Raw genomic sequence first — 17,096 nt, 5'->3', positions numbered from 1 at the left:
GGCAATGATCAAGTCTGGAGTTGGATTAAACTGGAGAATCAGCCTGTGATGAAAGGATGGTTTTCAGATTCCAGTTGAATAATGGGCTCCGTGATCATTTTGTACCTTGTGAAATTCACCAGGATCTTTTTGGACTGAAGCAGTTAAACAGTCATGTCAGAATCCCAAAAAGTTGGGATAGGATCCCAGAAAATTTAGATTCACTCTTGCCCCAGGGTCACCTTTGAAAATCTCACTGGGGCGGGCTTAATTGGGTGAGGGGCATAATCCCTATATCAGAGATTCCACACGGTTTTAAGGAAGAACATAATTAATCCCCATTGAAGAATTATATACTGATAGCCAGTATTTCTAGAAACCACAAAAACATTACCATATTTTAAGCATTAAGAAGTGAATCCCTAATCTCTTGTTTTTGTTTCCCACAGTGTGCAATTGTGGGGGAGGTCCATGTGACAGCGTAACCGGAGAATGCCTGGAAAGTTTTGAAGCCCCTACAGGCACGGACTGCCCAACCATAAGTAAAAATAACAGTACATGATTCACTAACCCACTTTCTCTAATGTGCTGCAGGTGTGGGATTAAGAAGAGCTATGCAGTACCCTCTCTCTAGACACTGCCTGAGTCCCACCCCTGGCTTTAACCCTGTCTGTGCCTCAACCAAACGGGCCCTAAACAAAAGATATTCAGTCATCTATTTGATTCCAGTTGGCAAATAGGTGATTTACATTTAATCACCTCTATTTTATTTTATTTTAATTTTTGGTGAGGAAGATTGGTCCTGAGCTAACATCTGTTGCCAATCTTCCTCTTTTTGCTTGAGGAATATTTGCCCCGAGCTAACATCTGTGCCAGTCTTCCTCCATTTTGTATGTGGGTCACTGCCACAGCATGGTTTGACGAGTGGTGTATAGGTCTATGCCCAGGATCTGAGCCCACGAACCCCAGGCCACCGAAGTGGAGTTTGCAAACTTAACCACTACGCCACCCACTGGGCTAGCCCCATAAACACCTCTTTTTTAGAAAACTTATTTTATCAAATCTTTAAGTTCAGCATCTTATCTAACAGGTAAAGGCAAAATCAGAAACACAATTCCCAATGACTGAGTTCATTTTAGCTCCTTTTTCTAGATTATTTCTTCAGGTCCTCAGGTAATACGATATACAGACAATGCTTTACAACACTGAGGAAACTGAGATACCAAGAGATTTAAGTGGCTTTTCCCAAGTCACTCCAAATCTGAAGTGGCACCAGAAATAAAATATTCAGGCCTTATGAAATGGAGCTACCATCTTTCTTTCCTGGATTTCTCTGTCACTCTTGTCAACCAAATCACGAGCAGTCCTGATGGTGCAGGAACCTGCTGAAATATCTCAACACAAATGCCCAGAGCTGGTCTTAATGACTTCCCAAACATCCTTCAAGCCCTTAGTCTAGTAAAGTCCATGACTGATTCTTAGAAGAATTTAAGGAAAGTTTTACCTTAGAAAGCCTTCTCTCAAGAAAGTAATAATATTCGCCTTTAAGTAGAGTGGTTTAAAGACTATTTTAACATTAAGTATCCCCCCCCAGACAATGGTATCTTGGCCTCTCAGTCCCTCCAGGCACAAGAGATTAATAATAACAATGAATCTCATCTTAGAAGATGACATAGGATTCGAGGCACAAGCAGGGCAAAGTTTACACACCGATAGAATAGGTGGTCCCCTAAGCAAGGTCACTTTAAGGACATCAAAATGCCTGACTGGCCCTACGCGTCTCCCCCACCAGCCTGATACGCTGGCTGGGGAGTCATTCTTTTAAGAGAGCATATAGGTAAGACCACGTTAAACTTCAAGTAACAAATTAACATATTAACAACCATTAACACTTTAGTCTCCATTTATGAGTTCTCTAGAAGAGAGCACAATCTGAGGGAAAGAGATTGGGAACAGGAAAGTTTCAAAGGGTGTCCTTGTGAGTGTGCCACAGGAGGGTACTTGGCCCTGGTCAAATGGTCAAGAAACTCAGATGTGAAATATAGGGAGCAATGAGAAACCCGACCTGCCTCATCACGTGCCAGGTTCATCAGATATCAGGGAGTGATATTCACAAACAGCGATGTCCAACAGACCTCCTGCTGCTGCTGTGTTCATCCAGACAGGAGGTGGGGCCACTATGCCCGGGGTGAAGCACAGGCACGGCCCTAGAACTTGATAGCAACTAAGAAAAGCTAAGAGAAAAGGAGGGGTGCCCAGCAAAGAGCCGTCCTCACCAGCGGGCACCAAGCAAAAGCCCGAAGCCTGACACAGAGTCATCTCGGAGCGCTGTCCCGCCACAAAAGAAAGTGGATGGGGCTTCTCCTTGCCCACCCGTCTCTCAGATGGCCGGCCCTTTTGCGCTTCCTTGCCTTCTCAATCCAGCGCCTGTTGTCCCTGTGAACCTACTTTCCCTGTTGCATGTGTTGCTTGTTTTTTGTTATGTTTTATGCGGGGATAGTGCCTGATGTACAGTTTGGCTCTTCTTGGGCTCTACTCTGCTTTGAGTGTAAGGATTAGTTCTGTGGCCCAGAATAGCTCCTCAAGAAACAAAAATAAAAATAGTGTTAACCAAGGAACTACGCATAACGATCTTAAAGAGGCATGCTTCCCAGCCGACTTTTGATTTTGATGAAATGACCTGCCCATTTTACCTCCAGGCTGTGATAAGTGCATCTGGGATCTGACTGATGACCTTCGGTTAGCGGCGCTCTCCATTGAGGAAAGCAAATCCAGTCTGCTGAGCGTGTCATCTGGGGCCGCGGCTCAGAGGCACGTGAATGAAATCAACTCCACCATCTACGTCCTCAAAGTACGCAGGAGTGCCATTCCTTTGGCTCTATTTTCATTCTGGTTTCTCGGGGTTACACCTGTGTTACAGATTGTTAGACCTAGAAAATTATGAAAAGTTGATTGTAACCATGAGCTTCAGCCTAAATCAAGAGCTGCAGTCTATAAAAGAGGTTAATATGGGAAATGAAATGACTAAAAAACTAGTATCCATGTACAAAACTATCGAGGAAGAGAAACACTCTCATTTCCTTAGTAAAGCTGTACATGGGTTATTCAAGTCATTGCCACAAACCTAACCATTACCTTAACCTCAATTTGCAATGTTTTAAGGAGTTCCTCTAGAAACTTCTCTTCCTCTCTTTCTCTTTCCCTCCCTTTCTCTCATGCCTATAAGTTTCCTTCCCAGTGGCACGAATTCTTTCTCATTTTCCCACATTCACACACACCTCACACAAACATACTCACATGCTCTATTTCTCCTCATAGGTCTAGTAGTTAATATCTAATAAACAAGCTAAAGGCGGACAACAGTCAAAAACAGTAGACCAAAACAGTGCTTATATAGCTAAGCTTTAAGAGGTAGTTTTTTCCCCTTTAAATCATGGCCTTCTATCACAACCTACAGATATTTTAAAAAATAATAATAATTAGCTGAAAGGACAATAGAATTAATACCAGCACACTTTCTTGCTTTGTTAGTCAATTTAGCATAATGGTTAAGAGAATAAACTTTGAAACCAGATTGCTTACATTGAAATCCCAGCTCTGATATATACTAGCTATGTGACCTTGAGTAAGTTATTTAACCTCTTTATTCTTCAGTTTCCTTATCTGGAACTGAGGATAATTACTGCTTCTGTCTCAGGGGTTGTTGAGAGAATTCAGTGAGTTGATATATATGCTCTTCTAAGAGCAGTTAGAACAGTACCTAGCATAGAAAGTGCTCAGTACTCTGCTCTTGGGAGGTGCAAATGATATCCACGGCAATTGGCCAAATATGCAGAGTGTAAAACAAAATGAAAATCACAAAATTGTAGAGCTGGATGGAAACTTAGCAAGCATTTTATTCCAAATTTAGGAATAGTTCATGTCCAAACTCATCTGTTTGGACACAGGAAGGCACTAATTCTCAGAGGAGTCACCCAGACTCAGGCCTCCTGATACCACTCGACTCCTCTGTCCCCAAGAGCACAACTTCAGGATAAGTATAATTATAGCTGACGGGAAGTCAGTGCCAAGATTGAAGGGCTTGCTCCAGAGTAATCTGAGAAAAAGTACATTTGGCCCAAACTCCTCAAAAATGGAAAAGAAAGGGAAAATTGCCTGAAATAAAGAGAATTGCTCTCCTTATACCAAAAAAGAGGAAAGTGAATTTCCAAACTCCATTTACATTGATCCGGGTGTGTTGATCATTTCCTCCAAGGCCTGCCAAAATTGAAATTTTAAAGCTTAGACACCCAGGGCCTCCACCAGTCTATACTGTGCCTTTGTGCAAATTAGAAAAAGGTGCCCTTTCCTCCTGGCCAGCACAGCCCAGGCCAGAGTTCCTGGCCTGGTGAGTGGAGCTCACAGAATTTCAGCCCCTCAGGCCCTTAGCACTTCATGCAGACCCCAACCTTCATACCAGCTTACAGCAGCCTGTGGAGCCTATAATCTGGGGAACAGAGGCTCACACCGTTCTCTGAGCCCTCTTACACTGAAAGACTTGCATGTGTATTTTTATAAACCTGATGTGCACATCTCCTGATGATTTCCAAAACATATTTTTCCACAGACAAAATTGTCGGAAAGAGAAAACCAGTATGTCCTAAGAAAGATCCAAATCAACAATGCTGAGAACACAATGAAAAGCCTTCTGTCTGACATGGAGGAATTAGCTGAAACGGTATGTATTCAGTTTCTGGGACTGCCTTCAGAGAAAGGATTTAGCTGGTGTGAGCCTGGCTCATCACAAATGACTGAGGCTTAACACAGCCCAGAAAAAAATGCAGTGACCCAAGTGCCTTAAAATAAATCAAGACAAAACCTGTGGAGAAAGTTAATATACTTGCTCTCTACCGTCTCTTCCCAGTTTGATTGGTTTCCTTCAAAAACTATGTTTATGGGGAACTTGCATTATATTTGCTGCTGGTTAATATGGTTGTTATGTGTTTCAATTAGCATAGTCGTTCAGCTGTTAGTTAGCCTTAGCATTTTATGGGTGAGAGCTATAGAGCACCCAGAAATAAGCTTTATTATACGGAATATAAAATTTAAATGTTTGCTAAAGGATGCATTAAATAATAAAAGGAAAAAGAAGAGGAATTGTGCTGAGAAAGCAATTTTGCAGTTTGGCAGGGAAAAAAATCGCTTTTGACCCTCACTTTATACCCTATTCTAAAATAAATTTCAGACAGATTAGAGACTTGAGTTTAAATCTCAAATCCACAAGAAAACAGAACTAAATAATTCTTAAACCTTGAAAGGAAATAACAATACACTTAAATACAGTATGAGGAATTACAATAAAAAGAGATAAGAGATTTGACAAGATAAAATTTCAAATACCCAGTAAAGCAACTAAATAAATGAAAAAGTCGACTAGACTAAGAAAAATATTGAGGGAAATATGATTTGTAAAAGCTCTCATAAATTAACAAGAAAAACTTTAAAATATGAGCAGAGTCAATGTGAGAGACTATTAAATGAACTTCCCAATAGCCTAATGGAAAAATATCCATTCTCTGTACTATTAAAAAAAATACAACTGAGCCACAAGGCATCATATTTAACATATTAAAATGTTTAACACATTTTTTTTCCTGATTATGCTCCACCAGTGCTGCCCAGAGTACTCTGGAATTTCTGCTTTCCGATACTAGTATTTGACGTTATAAACTGTTGAAGTTCTTTTCGAAAACAATTCTCATTTTCTGCAAAAATAAAGGTTAAAATAACTGTGATAATCTCTTTTGATATTGGACCCCTTAAACTTTTAAGATATTTTGCTTCTAAAAATGTGAATTACTCTAATTGAATCCTTGGAAGAGACAACTACTCTGAAATGCGTATGAAAATTATGTCCCTCATTCCCGTGCAATGGTGCATGTTAATCCAACCAGGAGCATTTGAAGAGCAGTGAAATCTCTTAAGTTTCAAAGGAAATACCAAGAAAGAAATCTTTGTGAAAAACTCATTGTTATTTCATTTCGGTATCATGGTTGGAACTTGCCAAAAGTGTCTCAATTCTTCAGGAAATGTTTTCACCAAGATTAGTTCCTCCAACAGCTCAGACATGGAGTTACTAATCCTTTTGTTCACAATTTTCCCTCTTCTAATATAAGTTAAATGCAGGCTTTCATAGGGAGGAAATAATGCAAGCTTAAAAGTGACATCACAGTAGAAAAGTCTCCTGGACAACAAGAACAGACCACTAAAGCTGGAGGTTATGATAAAGCTACTGGAACATTCACCCAGCTGTTTCCGTTGATTCTTATTGAAAATAACATCCTCTGACTATGACAACAGTCCTGATGGTGCAAGACCCTGCTGAAACATTTCAAAAAAATGCCCACAGCTGGTCTTAATAACTTCTCAAGCACCCTTCAAGCCCTTAGTCTAGAAAAGTCCGTGATCGGTTCTTAGAAGGACTTAAGAAAAGTTTTGTTTTAGAAAGCCTTCTATCAAGAAAATAACTAATATTTAGCATTAAAAAGAGTGAAGGATTTCACTGTAGGTTCCTACAGTGATAAAAATCACAGTAATGCTGCCTCTTGAACTTGAAAATACCTCTGTTTGCGAATTACCTGACATATGGATCTCATGTGACCCAAATCTCATAATTTACATTAACCTAAAGTTACTGGTTTTGTCCCAACCTCCGTTTCCAAGTCCTCTAGCCCCGTTTTTGGAATCCTACAACCCCCTACTTCTGGAAACCCCCTAAAGGATGCCCATGCGTTTGTGTTCACCAATAGCCACTGCTCAAAAGGACCTCACCTTTGCCACTGCTGATCGTGTCTGTAATGAAAGTGCCAAAGACTAGTCAAGATCCCACTCTCCTATCTTCCCCAAAACACCGTGCTCTAAGTCAGAGTGGTGCTAGCCTACAAGCAAAAGTGGAGATGGGGGCCCTCTCTCAATCTCAGTGCTACCCCTTGCCATCTGGGTCTTGAAGGTACGCTGCAGAACCTCAAGTCACAGAGCCCAGTCTCCAAGGGCTGGCTCAGGAGGGTGCTGCACCATCCCCTCCGCTTCTCCATCTCTTGCCTACTCCTTCAGCCACAGCAAAATCTCCCTGCATATCAACTCCTGCAAAGAGATCTTTAGGACCGGAAGGAAAGTAGGTCACTTCCACACGTCAAAAGCACCTGAGCCTCGTCTCTGATCCTGCAAAAAAGGCAGGATAGGGGCCAGCCCCATGGCAGAGTGGTTAAGTTCAGGGCACTCTGCTTTGGTGGCCCAGGTTCATGGGTTCAGATCCCAGGCGCAGACCTACACCACTCATTGGCCATGCTGTGGTGGCAGCCCACATACAAAAAATAGAAGAAAATTGGCATGGATGTTAGCTCAGGGTGAATCTTACTCAAGCAAAAAGAGAAAGATTGGCAAGAGATGTTAGCTCAGGGCCAATCTTCCTCAAACACAACAACAAAAGGGCAGGATAAAATAATAAGAATATGTTTCAATTCCTAAAGCATTACTTAACTCCTGGTTTGTAACAGTTATTGTGCTAGGTGCTAGGGACAATGAAATGAATATAATAAGGCCCCTGCTCTCAAGGAGCTCATAGTCTAGTAAGGAAAACAGATATGAAAAAAAATAGTTATAATGCACCATTCAGTAATAAAGGCACAGTACAGGCCAAAGAGATAACACTAAGGAAGAAACGATTAACTCTTTCAGCAGGAGTACATTAAAGAAGTCTTCTCAGAGAAGATGAGTATTGACCTGTGCATTGAAGAATGACTAGGAGTTTATCAAGCACTTCCAAGCAAGGGAAAAGTACCACAAGAGCACAGAGGTGTGAAACAACATGGCATGTTCTTGGGACTAGAAGAACTTTGGCCTTGGCCTTGTGGAAGATTCATTGTAAGGCAAGGAGCGGGAGATCATTTCTGAAGTTCTCAGAAGCCAGATCATGAAGAACCTTGCCTACCATGCTCAGGAACATGTTGACTTCAGCCTGTGGACTTTGGAAGACATTGAAGCATTTACCTAGAACAATGAGTTAATCAGATTTGAAATTTCGGAAACATTCCTTTTCAGTAGGGATGACAGGAACTCTAGTTAGGACACTGTTGCAGTTGTCTTGATAAGAGTAGTTGATTGCTACCTTGCCTTCCTATGAAAAGAATTTGCAGTGAACGAGGGTAAAGTGAGACTGTGGTCATGGGGAACAGGAAGAAAGGCCAGAATGGCAAGTGAAATAAAAAATGATTTTGTGACTGATTCAATATGAGGAGTAGCAAGGAGGGAAGCTCTGGCCTGGAGAAATGAATGACCAAGACTAAAAATACAGAGTGGATTATTCTGGACATTTTAAGGGTGATGTATCTGTGGACACCCAGAGGGCAATTAGAGATCTGAGTCTGTAGCTCAGAGGAGAGACCAAGGCTGGAAAGATATTTGGAAGTCATTAATGTTTAGGAGGTAGGTAAACCCACAGAAGGAGATATCACTGTTCGGATTCTGAGATGGCACCCCAATATTCCTACTGTTGTGTTGTCCAGGACTACCCCTGGTTATGCTTGTCTCCCAGAGTGATTATTAAAATTTCCCCTTTCACTCTCAAAAGTGTCCCTGTTTAAACAATAATGTATATGACTACCCTAGATATTGATTGCCATCCTCACTTAATCTGGATAGTTTTTATTAAAATTAGTATTCTGTGTACATTACTCTTTATGCACCAAAAGTTCTTGCCACTTTTTATATCAAATATGTACAAAGGGAATTCACTGTTGAGGTGAGTAAACGATTAATCTATTTGTAAAGTAAACCATCAACTGGTTTATAGTTATGAGGTTATCTTTATAATTTCACTTTTCTTAAAGCAAGGTGAATCTGCTTTACCATGTGCCCATATCAATATTTTCCCTCCATAAGCAAAGTTACACAAAAAAATAAAACATTTAAATAAGGCAACACTATATATTAAATCCAGTGATTTTGTAATTTAATGTAATAGATCTTCCTCTTTGCCACTAATTGAGTCTTTTATTAACTATGTATATATATAAGTGCCTCCTAGTGTTTGTCAGAAAGAAGTTTTCTTAGAGATACAACATCCTCCTGCTGCTGTCTTTCATTGCTTCAATTCAAAGTTTCCCTATCAAGAAATAGTTTAAACAAACACAGTCGTAACAATAGGCCTTTTCTCTTAGGAATGAAGCCAAAGTCAAAAATATGAATGTTGTGCTTTGCAAATATAACTCAATTTAAACTGGATCAAAAATCAACTTGTTAAAAATTTTAACATCTGTTAAATGTTTCTGTCCATGTTTTTTTAAAGTGGAGAGTGGTAACATCAAGAGTAAGATTCATCTTATTTTCCACATTATCTAAATTCAAAATGACCGCAAATTTTATGTCTCTGGAAAGCATTAGAACAAACCAAGAGAAAGAGGGGAATTGGAGGAGGGAACGCAATGGCTCAGAATGCAATGTCCATTCAAAGAGCTCCCTGTTTCAGGAAGGGACTGATGACCACATTACTGCTGCTCAGGGGTTTGTATATGGAAAGGATTTTGGACTTGCCCGATAAAAAGCCTCTGGGGCATGTGTTTGCTACAATACCATTTCTGCCTTCTCTTCCTTGACTAAAGGGTCACTTGCTTGGGTTATGCCTGGAAGGTGTAAAAACATTGCAGGTAAGATCATGGCGTAATCGTCAGGCTAGTACACTGGATGAAAGGAGAGAAGTCTGAAATGGCCACTTTCCTGTCCCAGGGGACACTATGCAGTGGGTCCACCAGCCTCCGTGGGGCAGGTCATCCACAGTCCATTCAGGACAGCAGCACTTTGTCGCAGAGCTGAGCCAAAAAACACCAGAAGAGGCAAGTGGGCATTTACCAAATGCCAGACGAACAACTCCTCCTCCTCTTAAGTACAACCCATGAGTCAGTCTTTCTAATGCCAAAAGGAAGTACCCATCCCCCACACTGTGCACACAGGCCAGTGTCCCGGCCTTGAATCATTTCTTAGATCAGCTTCTGTCCTTACACACACACAAATACACATGTACGCATACCCACTCACACATCCTTTCTTCAGAAGCCACGTTTGAGTTGGGATTTCGTTTTGACAAATACTACGTGGGAGCTCTGAAACGGGAGCTCCCAAGTTGGCAGAATGGAGTCAGCTCCTCAGGAAGAGCTCCATTTACTCCAAGCCAAATCTGCTTGAGCAGTTATTTGTACACAAGGTCCATCAATGTGGATGGGAATTTGGAATGCAGCATTGAAAACGTCATTTAGCCCAATGAGCATAATCCTTTAAATCTCTGTGGTAATTCAGTTTCAGCACTGGTTGGACCACCCAGGAGCCACTGGACTCGTGGAGCATTTCAAGATCTGCCTCCTTTCTCAACAGTTTTCCCTTTGAACTTTTAAGCTTTTCAGCCCGCACAATGTCAAACTGATCAGCAGACATGGGTAGTTTCCTGGCATCTTGAGATACAGTAAAAATTCAAAGAGTAGATTGCATATGAAAGGCGGTTGGTTTGAATTGAACTGTGACTCACAGCATAGGAATTGCGTCTGATTTTATAGCATTCTGTAATTCTAAAGCTGGTCATCCCATCGGCCTTCATGCATGATTTCTGGGACCATTTTATATGTTATAGAACTTTCACATGCTGGGAAAATTTATGTTTATGGAATACATTATGCCCACCCACCGCCACATGCATATATACAACGTTCCCTTCTCGTAAATTTAATCTGGCGTTTATACGGATTATTTATAGGAAAGTCAAGCCTCAAGAAAGAGTGAACTGGCTCAGAAGGAAAGCATGGATACCATTAACCACGCAACTCAGCTTGTAGAGCAAGCCCACAGTATGAGGGATAAAATCCAAGGTAAATATATTCTCACATGGTGCAGCTTAATGTCAAAGAATCATTCATGTTGTAAACAACAATAAAAATAATGGCTCCTGCTAGTGCTTACTATGTGCCAGGAACTGTTTTAGAGTATTATAGGTTTAAACTTATATAAGGTCTTCAAGTTTGTTTATCTGGGTTTTCTGAGCTCTCATCCCTTTTTACTATCTCTTGATTTTCAGGAGTAAATGTACAGAATCATTCCCTTTCCAGGCATTTCACAGAAATGGAATGCGAGAATACTCTTCCAGCAGAGGAAATTGAATGCTATGGTGTCTCTAAAATGCAAGAGTTGAGTGGGAGTCACATTTTTCTTGATTATTTGCAGTGAAAACACACCACCTTTAGAGTGACAGCAAACTGTCCACTAATCCAAGTTGTCCTAAGCTGTCTCTGTGATGCTCTTTCCCCAGGACCAGCCAGGCAACATGCTCCAGAAGAAGAGTGGAGAGGGGGCGTGTGGGATTTCTTTGCCCTAAATCATTGTGGCAGATTTCACCTTCCCTGTTGGAGGATTATTTATGTGTGCTCTATCTTCTGATAAGTGCAGGCTGCATTTTGAAGACCATCTGAGTAGCCCACTGAAAGCCAGCCTTCAATTCACCAACAGAAAACAGGCGATTTTATTTGTTCTAAGACAAAGAGAATTTCCTTGGGTTACAGTCTGCTAAGATACAGTATTTGTATGTTACCATAGCTTTTATTCTCCTATATATTAAGAGCTGGATAACAACACCAAGTGCATCTCAAGGCACAATAGCAGTAAAGGGACCCACGGTGGGAGATTCATATCTTTACACTCAGGCATAGGAAGCATATGCCAGGCAGAAGGATATATCGAGCCAAGATTAATCATTTGCTGTATTTCCTTTGGTGCCTGTAATATGCAGTAAAACCATTTCAAATATTCCCCTTTCCCATCCTCACTATCTCATGCTTCTGCATCTACCAATAAAATATTCTTTTCCTATAACATTTTAGAGTTACTATTGATTTGTTCCAAAAGTAAGATTGAACCTAGATTGGCTGCCCACATCTAATTAAGAAATAAATGTCCCTCTAGGCAGCAAATAAAGCCAACATCCTAATAAGCCATTCAGAGAAAATCATTCACCTTTGCTGTTGTAACTCAACTTTTGATTTTAAGGTGTCTCATTTGGAAAGAATCTAAGCCCTCTTATCTGACCCTGTAAGCATAGGAAAAGACCAAAAAAATACAAAAGAAGTGTAAATAGGAAACCATAATTTTCATCAATTTTTGCCTTTTTAAAATAATGTATGAACAGTCTCCAAAGACCAAAGGCAAAAATGTTATGGCCCACATTTCCTTTTTCTAATCTATACCAGACATGGCTAAAACAGGCCAAAATTGTAAATATAATATTTGCATCAAAATGCCAAAGAATTCAGCATCTCAAGTGCTAGATCTGAGGAAAAATATATCTATGTTTAGTTTATTTCAAGAATTAATATTTTAGACTTAACTTGCAAAGTGAATGTTTAATCCCTTCATACATTTTTTTGGCATATCTTGTTTTCCCTATAACTTTCTCAGTAATATTTATAGCATTGAAAACCTCTTCATCCCTTTATCTCCCTTCCTTCAGAATTCAGGAATGCCCTACAACACCCAGGGTATGTCATTCCTTATTCCCAACCCTCTCTAAAGTAACTTCTGGTGACCTTCAAGCTGTTATCCATATAAAATACAAGCCCTTATCCCGGTGTGATTTATGGGACTCCAGTGTTTGTTTACTCGTCTTGTCTGGCCAACCACATAGACCATAGTCAACCACAGACACACAATTTCATTTATGCCAGGAAGATAGAATGCTTCCTCCCGGAGCTGCCATAGGACAAGGCAGCAATTACATAACTTTCCTCGGATCGTGTGTGGGAGGAAGAGAGAGTCAGAGAACTACTCAGCAATGCTAGTATTTAGACAACTCATCTAGTCCCTCTGAGCCACAGCAGTCCCTCCAGTTCTAAAATTCTCCATCCTACTTAGGGAAGTGGAGTAAAAATGACCCAGAGTTAGAATGGCCCAATCTTGACTAGCAGTCATACTACAGAAAGCAAATAGCAATTACGATATATATATAAATGAGCAAAAACTCACATCATGCTATAACAAACCTCTATTTTCTATCCAGTCTGCAGAATAATCTGAAAGACTCACTTGAACAACTATCGATATACTCTCATTTGGGCTTAGAGCCTTGGTCAGATCCTCCGCTAAAATACAATTAATACCTCCAGCACATTCTACCTATGACAGGAAATACCTCAGAGCATTTTCTCCAAGTTGTATATTTTATATAAAAAGTCAATCAAAGAGCCCAGATTTGTGTGCCTTAGATATTAATGTTCTGGAATCACTGTGGAAACCAGACGGAGCTGAAGTCAGGGCAGGCTTTGTATTAATCCCATTCCCATTCTGAAGACACCAAATGGGAAGCAGAGTGTTTTCCTCGGATTTTACTTGTCCCTGTAATGTATGATGACCTCTGATGCTCGCGCCGTGAACATCAGTATGCTGTCTTTGAACAAGACTCTCTTTCCACTTTAATATCAGCCCTGCCCTTTGCCCTCACTTGCCCATGTTTTCAGTGGCATCACTATAAAATGCCCAGACATCTCTCCCTACTGCCTTCTCTCACCATGCCCTTCCTTTCAGAGATCAACAACAAGATGATCTATTACGCAGAGGAGGAAGAACTTAGCTCTGAGGAGATGTCTGAGAAGCTGGTGTTGGCCCAGAAGATGCTTGAGGAGATTAGACGCCGTCAACCATTCTTCACTCAACGGGAGCTTGTGGATGAGGAGGCAGATGAAGCCCATGAACGTAGGTGTATTCAACTCCTAGCGCCCAGCACACGTCTGCTTTCTTTGTGTGTCTAGGAGAGGACACCGAGCTGCAGGGCAACATTTGGTCAAAGCTATCAATTCCCAATATTCAGAGCGATTTTAGAACTTAGAGGGCCGGCCCCATGGCTTAGCGGTTAAGTGCGCGTGCTCCGCTGCTGGCAGCCCGGGTTCGGATCCCGGGCGCGCACCAACGCACCACTTCTCCGGCCCTGCTGAGGCCGCGTCCCACATACAGCAACTAGAAGGATGTGCAACTATGACATACAACTATCTACTGGGGCTTTGGCAGAAAAATAAATAAATAAAAAATTAAAAAAAAAAAAAAAGAACTTAGACATGACCTCAGGGAGTCATTCAGGACAACTTGACTATATGACCCAGATTTTTAGATCCAAGTCCAACCTTGAGCCGTTGAGAAACAGCTGAGATTCCACAAGGAATCTACAAAACTTTTACTCCTGAGAAGAAATAGGGACTTAGCAGCTGGTGAAAACATATAAAATAGGGGATGTAAGGCTAAGATGAACCAATTCCCAGAACTACAGTAAGAGAAATTATATTGAGAAGGCAGTAAAGCCACAAGACCAGCACCATTCATGTTCTGAGGTCCATGAATGACTTTTAATCTCCAGTGGAAATTTAACATTTTCTTTAATGATGCCTGAAGACATCAAACCACAATAGTACTAGCAAACATGACTTGGTTCCTATATCAGTTATCAATTACTCATTTAAAACAATAACTATTTATTTGCTCATGATTTCATCGGTTGGCAATTTGGGCTGAACTCAACCTGGACAGCTCATCCCTGCTCCTTGTGGAATGAGCTGAGCTCACTCACGTCTCTGGGACCTTAGCTGAGATGGCTGGGCTTTTCCCTCCATGTGGGGTCTTAGCCTCAAGGAAGCTAGCCCAGGCTTGTTCCTATGGCAGCAGACTTCCAGGGGGGCAAAAATGGAAAGTACAAAGTCTCTTGAGGCCCAGGCTTGGGACTCAACAATGTCATATCCAGTCTATTGGTTAAGACCAGCCAAGATTCAAGAACTGAAGAAATAGATTCCACTTTGGATGGAAAGAGTTGCAGAGAATTTGTGTCCATTTTAATCTACGTAATCAACAAAAGAAGTTAGAGATTTGCATATCATATTTTAGCTGTTGCTGTGATCTCACAACATTAAGTTCATCAATAATTCAAAATTACAGTAATTATTAGTCTCACCTCTGAATCTTGTTATTTAATGCATTAATAAAGAAACACATATGTTATTATAGTACCCGTTTGTTTTTTAGTATATCGGTCTCCTTTTTAATTCTATGTATTTTATTTTATGTGTTTCAAAATATAAGAAGGAGTCTGAAGGCTTCACCAGATTGCGAAGGGGTCCATGGCACAAAAAGGCTTAAGAACACCTGTGCTAGATCATTTTCCTATAGTTGTCACTATCAACCCCAAGGAAAAACTAATCAAACTGTTTTTTTGTGTGTGTGTGAGGAAGATTAGCCCTGAGCTAACATCCACGCCAATCCTCCTCTTTTTGCTGAGGAAGACGGCCCTGGGCTAACATCTGTGCCCATCTTCCTCCACTTTATGTAGGACGCCGCTACAGCATGGCTTGACAAGCGGTGCATCGGTGCAGACCCGGGATCCGAACCCGGGCTGCCAGCAGCAGAGCGCGTGCACTTAACTGCTACACCATGGGGCCAGCCCATCAAACTCTCCTTTTAGCTAACTGTAGTCCAGGAGCTCCCAAACCCTACAAAATAGTATTTTTTTTACTTTAAATATAAAACATGGGGCCGTTTTTGTGAACAACAGCTTCAATCTGTGTTGCTAAAGAAGGCACAGCCTGACAAGTTTGCATCTTTGCTAAATGCTGGGTGGAATGGGAGGAGATGGGAGAAGCCCACACTCAGTTTCTGTGTCCGTTTCTTCCCAGTGTTGAGCCAGGCTGAGAGCTGGCAGCGGCTGTACAATGACACTCGCTCTCTGTTTCCTGTCGTCCTGGAGCAGCTGGACGACTACCATGCTAAGTTGTCAGACCTCCAGGAATCACTTGACCAGGCCCTTAACCGTGTCAGGGATGCAGAAGATATGAACAGAGCCACAGCAGCCAGGCAGCGGGACCACGAGGTACAGTGGACACTAACTGTAAATGCATTTCAGGCACAGACAATGTGAAGTTACACCAAGAAGGGACAGTTGGTATACAATTTTTAAAATACTGATACATTTAAATATTCATATATTTTAAATATTTGTACATTTTTTGCCACTGTAATTTGCTAATTTAGGTGTGTGCACCTCAAATCAAGTTGAAACTCATAATTGTTTAGCTCTTGCGTTGATAAAAACACAATTGTTCTTAGTGCTTGTGTTCATGTGTTTGGACGTGTTGCACTTGCAAGTGAGTAAGCAATGTGCTATTCCTGGGCATAACTTATACTGAGAGCACTAGAACTTCAAAGCAGCCCAGAACCATGTTTCTATAAGGGTATGTATAATTGTTGGCAAGGTGTGATAAGCAAATCTCACAGCCTGGCTGGTCGGCAGCTGCAGAGATAGGGAGTCTAATTCAAGCCAAGGTCATGCAAATATAAAGAGGTGAGAAGAATTCCCAGACATGGCCATGGCTTGCAAAGCGGGTCATCCTTATGGGCCAGGATATGTGCATGCCCACACCCAGAGGGCTGAGAATTGGTGGTGGTCACGTGTCTGCTCTGAGCAACACGTGCACTCACAACCACCACATTTGAGATGGGTCATCTCCTGATGGAAAGACATGTGCATCTTTGGAGATATTTATAACGATTAGAGTGAAAAATCAATGTCAAATATAGGAAACAACTATGAGCAGATTCATTCATTCAGTTATGTTTATTTTTATTGTTGGCAAAACAAACTTAAATTACGCTCTCTGCCCTGATTTTCAGTCATCACTACCTCTCAGTAAGTCACTGTAAAATTTCCTAAATAAGAGTGAATTACACTTATCACCACCCTTTTCTACTAGGAGCAACCCCTTAGCCAATATTTTTTAGAATAATAACAGGATAGCATTCTTTGTTAAACAAATGCATGATTATCTTACACAACAAAATTATAAGTGTAACACAAAATAATAATTTCTTCAAGCAAATTTCAAGAGAGTTGCTGGGACTCATCCTTATCCTTGAATTTTCCTTCTTTCCCCACACCCGCATCTAGTCAACCAATTTTACCGTCAGAATAGTTTTAGCTCTCTTCCCTCTTTTCCATTCCTCTATAACTTCTCTAGCTTGGGTCTTCATCATTTCTCAACCAAAATAGCATCCTCCTCTCTCCCCTCCATTCT

The 17,096-nt window shown here is 41.0% G+C and overlaps 1 protein-coding gene across 1 annotated transcript in view; it reads left to right on the top strand.

Moving 5' to 3' along the window:
* The window catches only part of LAMA4 (laminin subunit alpha 4), a 134,973-nt gene that overhangs the window by 62,011 nt on the left and 55,866 nt on the right, over window positions 1-17,096 (top strand). Inside the window, exons 6-11 of the mRNA XM_004422231.3 lie at window positions 429-521; window positions 2,679-2,830; window positions 4,586-4,696; window positions 10,760-10,871; window positions 13,573-13,740; window positions 15,702-15,895. Coding sequence (XP_004422288.2) covers window positions 429-521; window positions 2,679-2,830; window positions 4,586-4,696; window positions 10,760-10,871; window positions 13,573-13,740; window positions 15,702-15,895 — 830 coding nt within the window. The remainder of the gene's footprint in view (window positions 1-428; window positions 522-2,678; window positions 2,831-4,585; window positions 4,697-10,759; window positions 10,872-13,572; window positions 13,741-15,701; window positions 15,896-17,096) is intronic.

This window comes from Ceratotherium simum, chromosome 19, assembly GCF_057802395.1.
Source record: "Ceratotherium simum simum isolate JZ-2026a chromosome 19, ASM5780239v1, whole genome shotgun sequence".
Classification (NCBI taxonomy): domain Eukaryota; kingdom Metazoa; phylum Chordata; class Mammalia; order Perissodactyla; family Rhinocerotidae; genus Ceratotherium; species Ceratotherium simum.
This window is presented reverse-complemented; position numbering and strand designations above follow the sequence as displayed.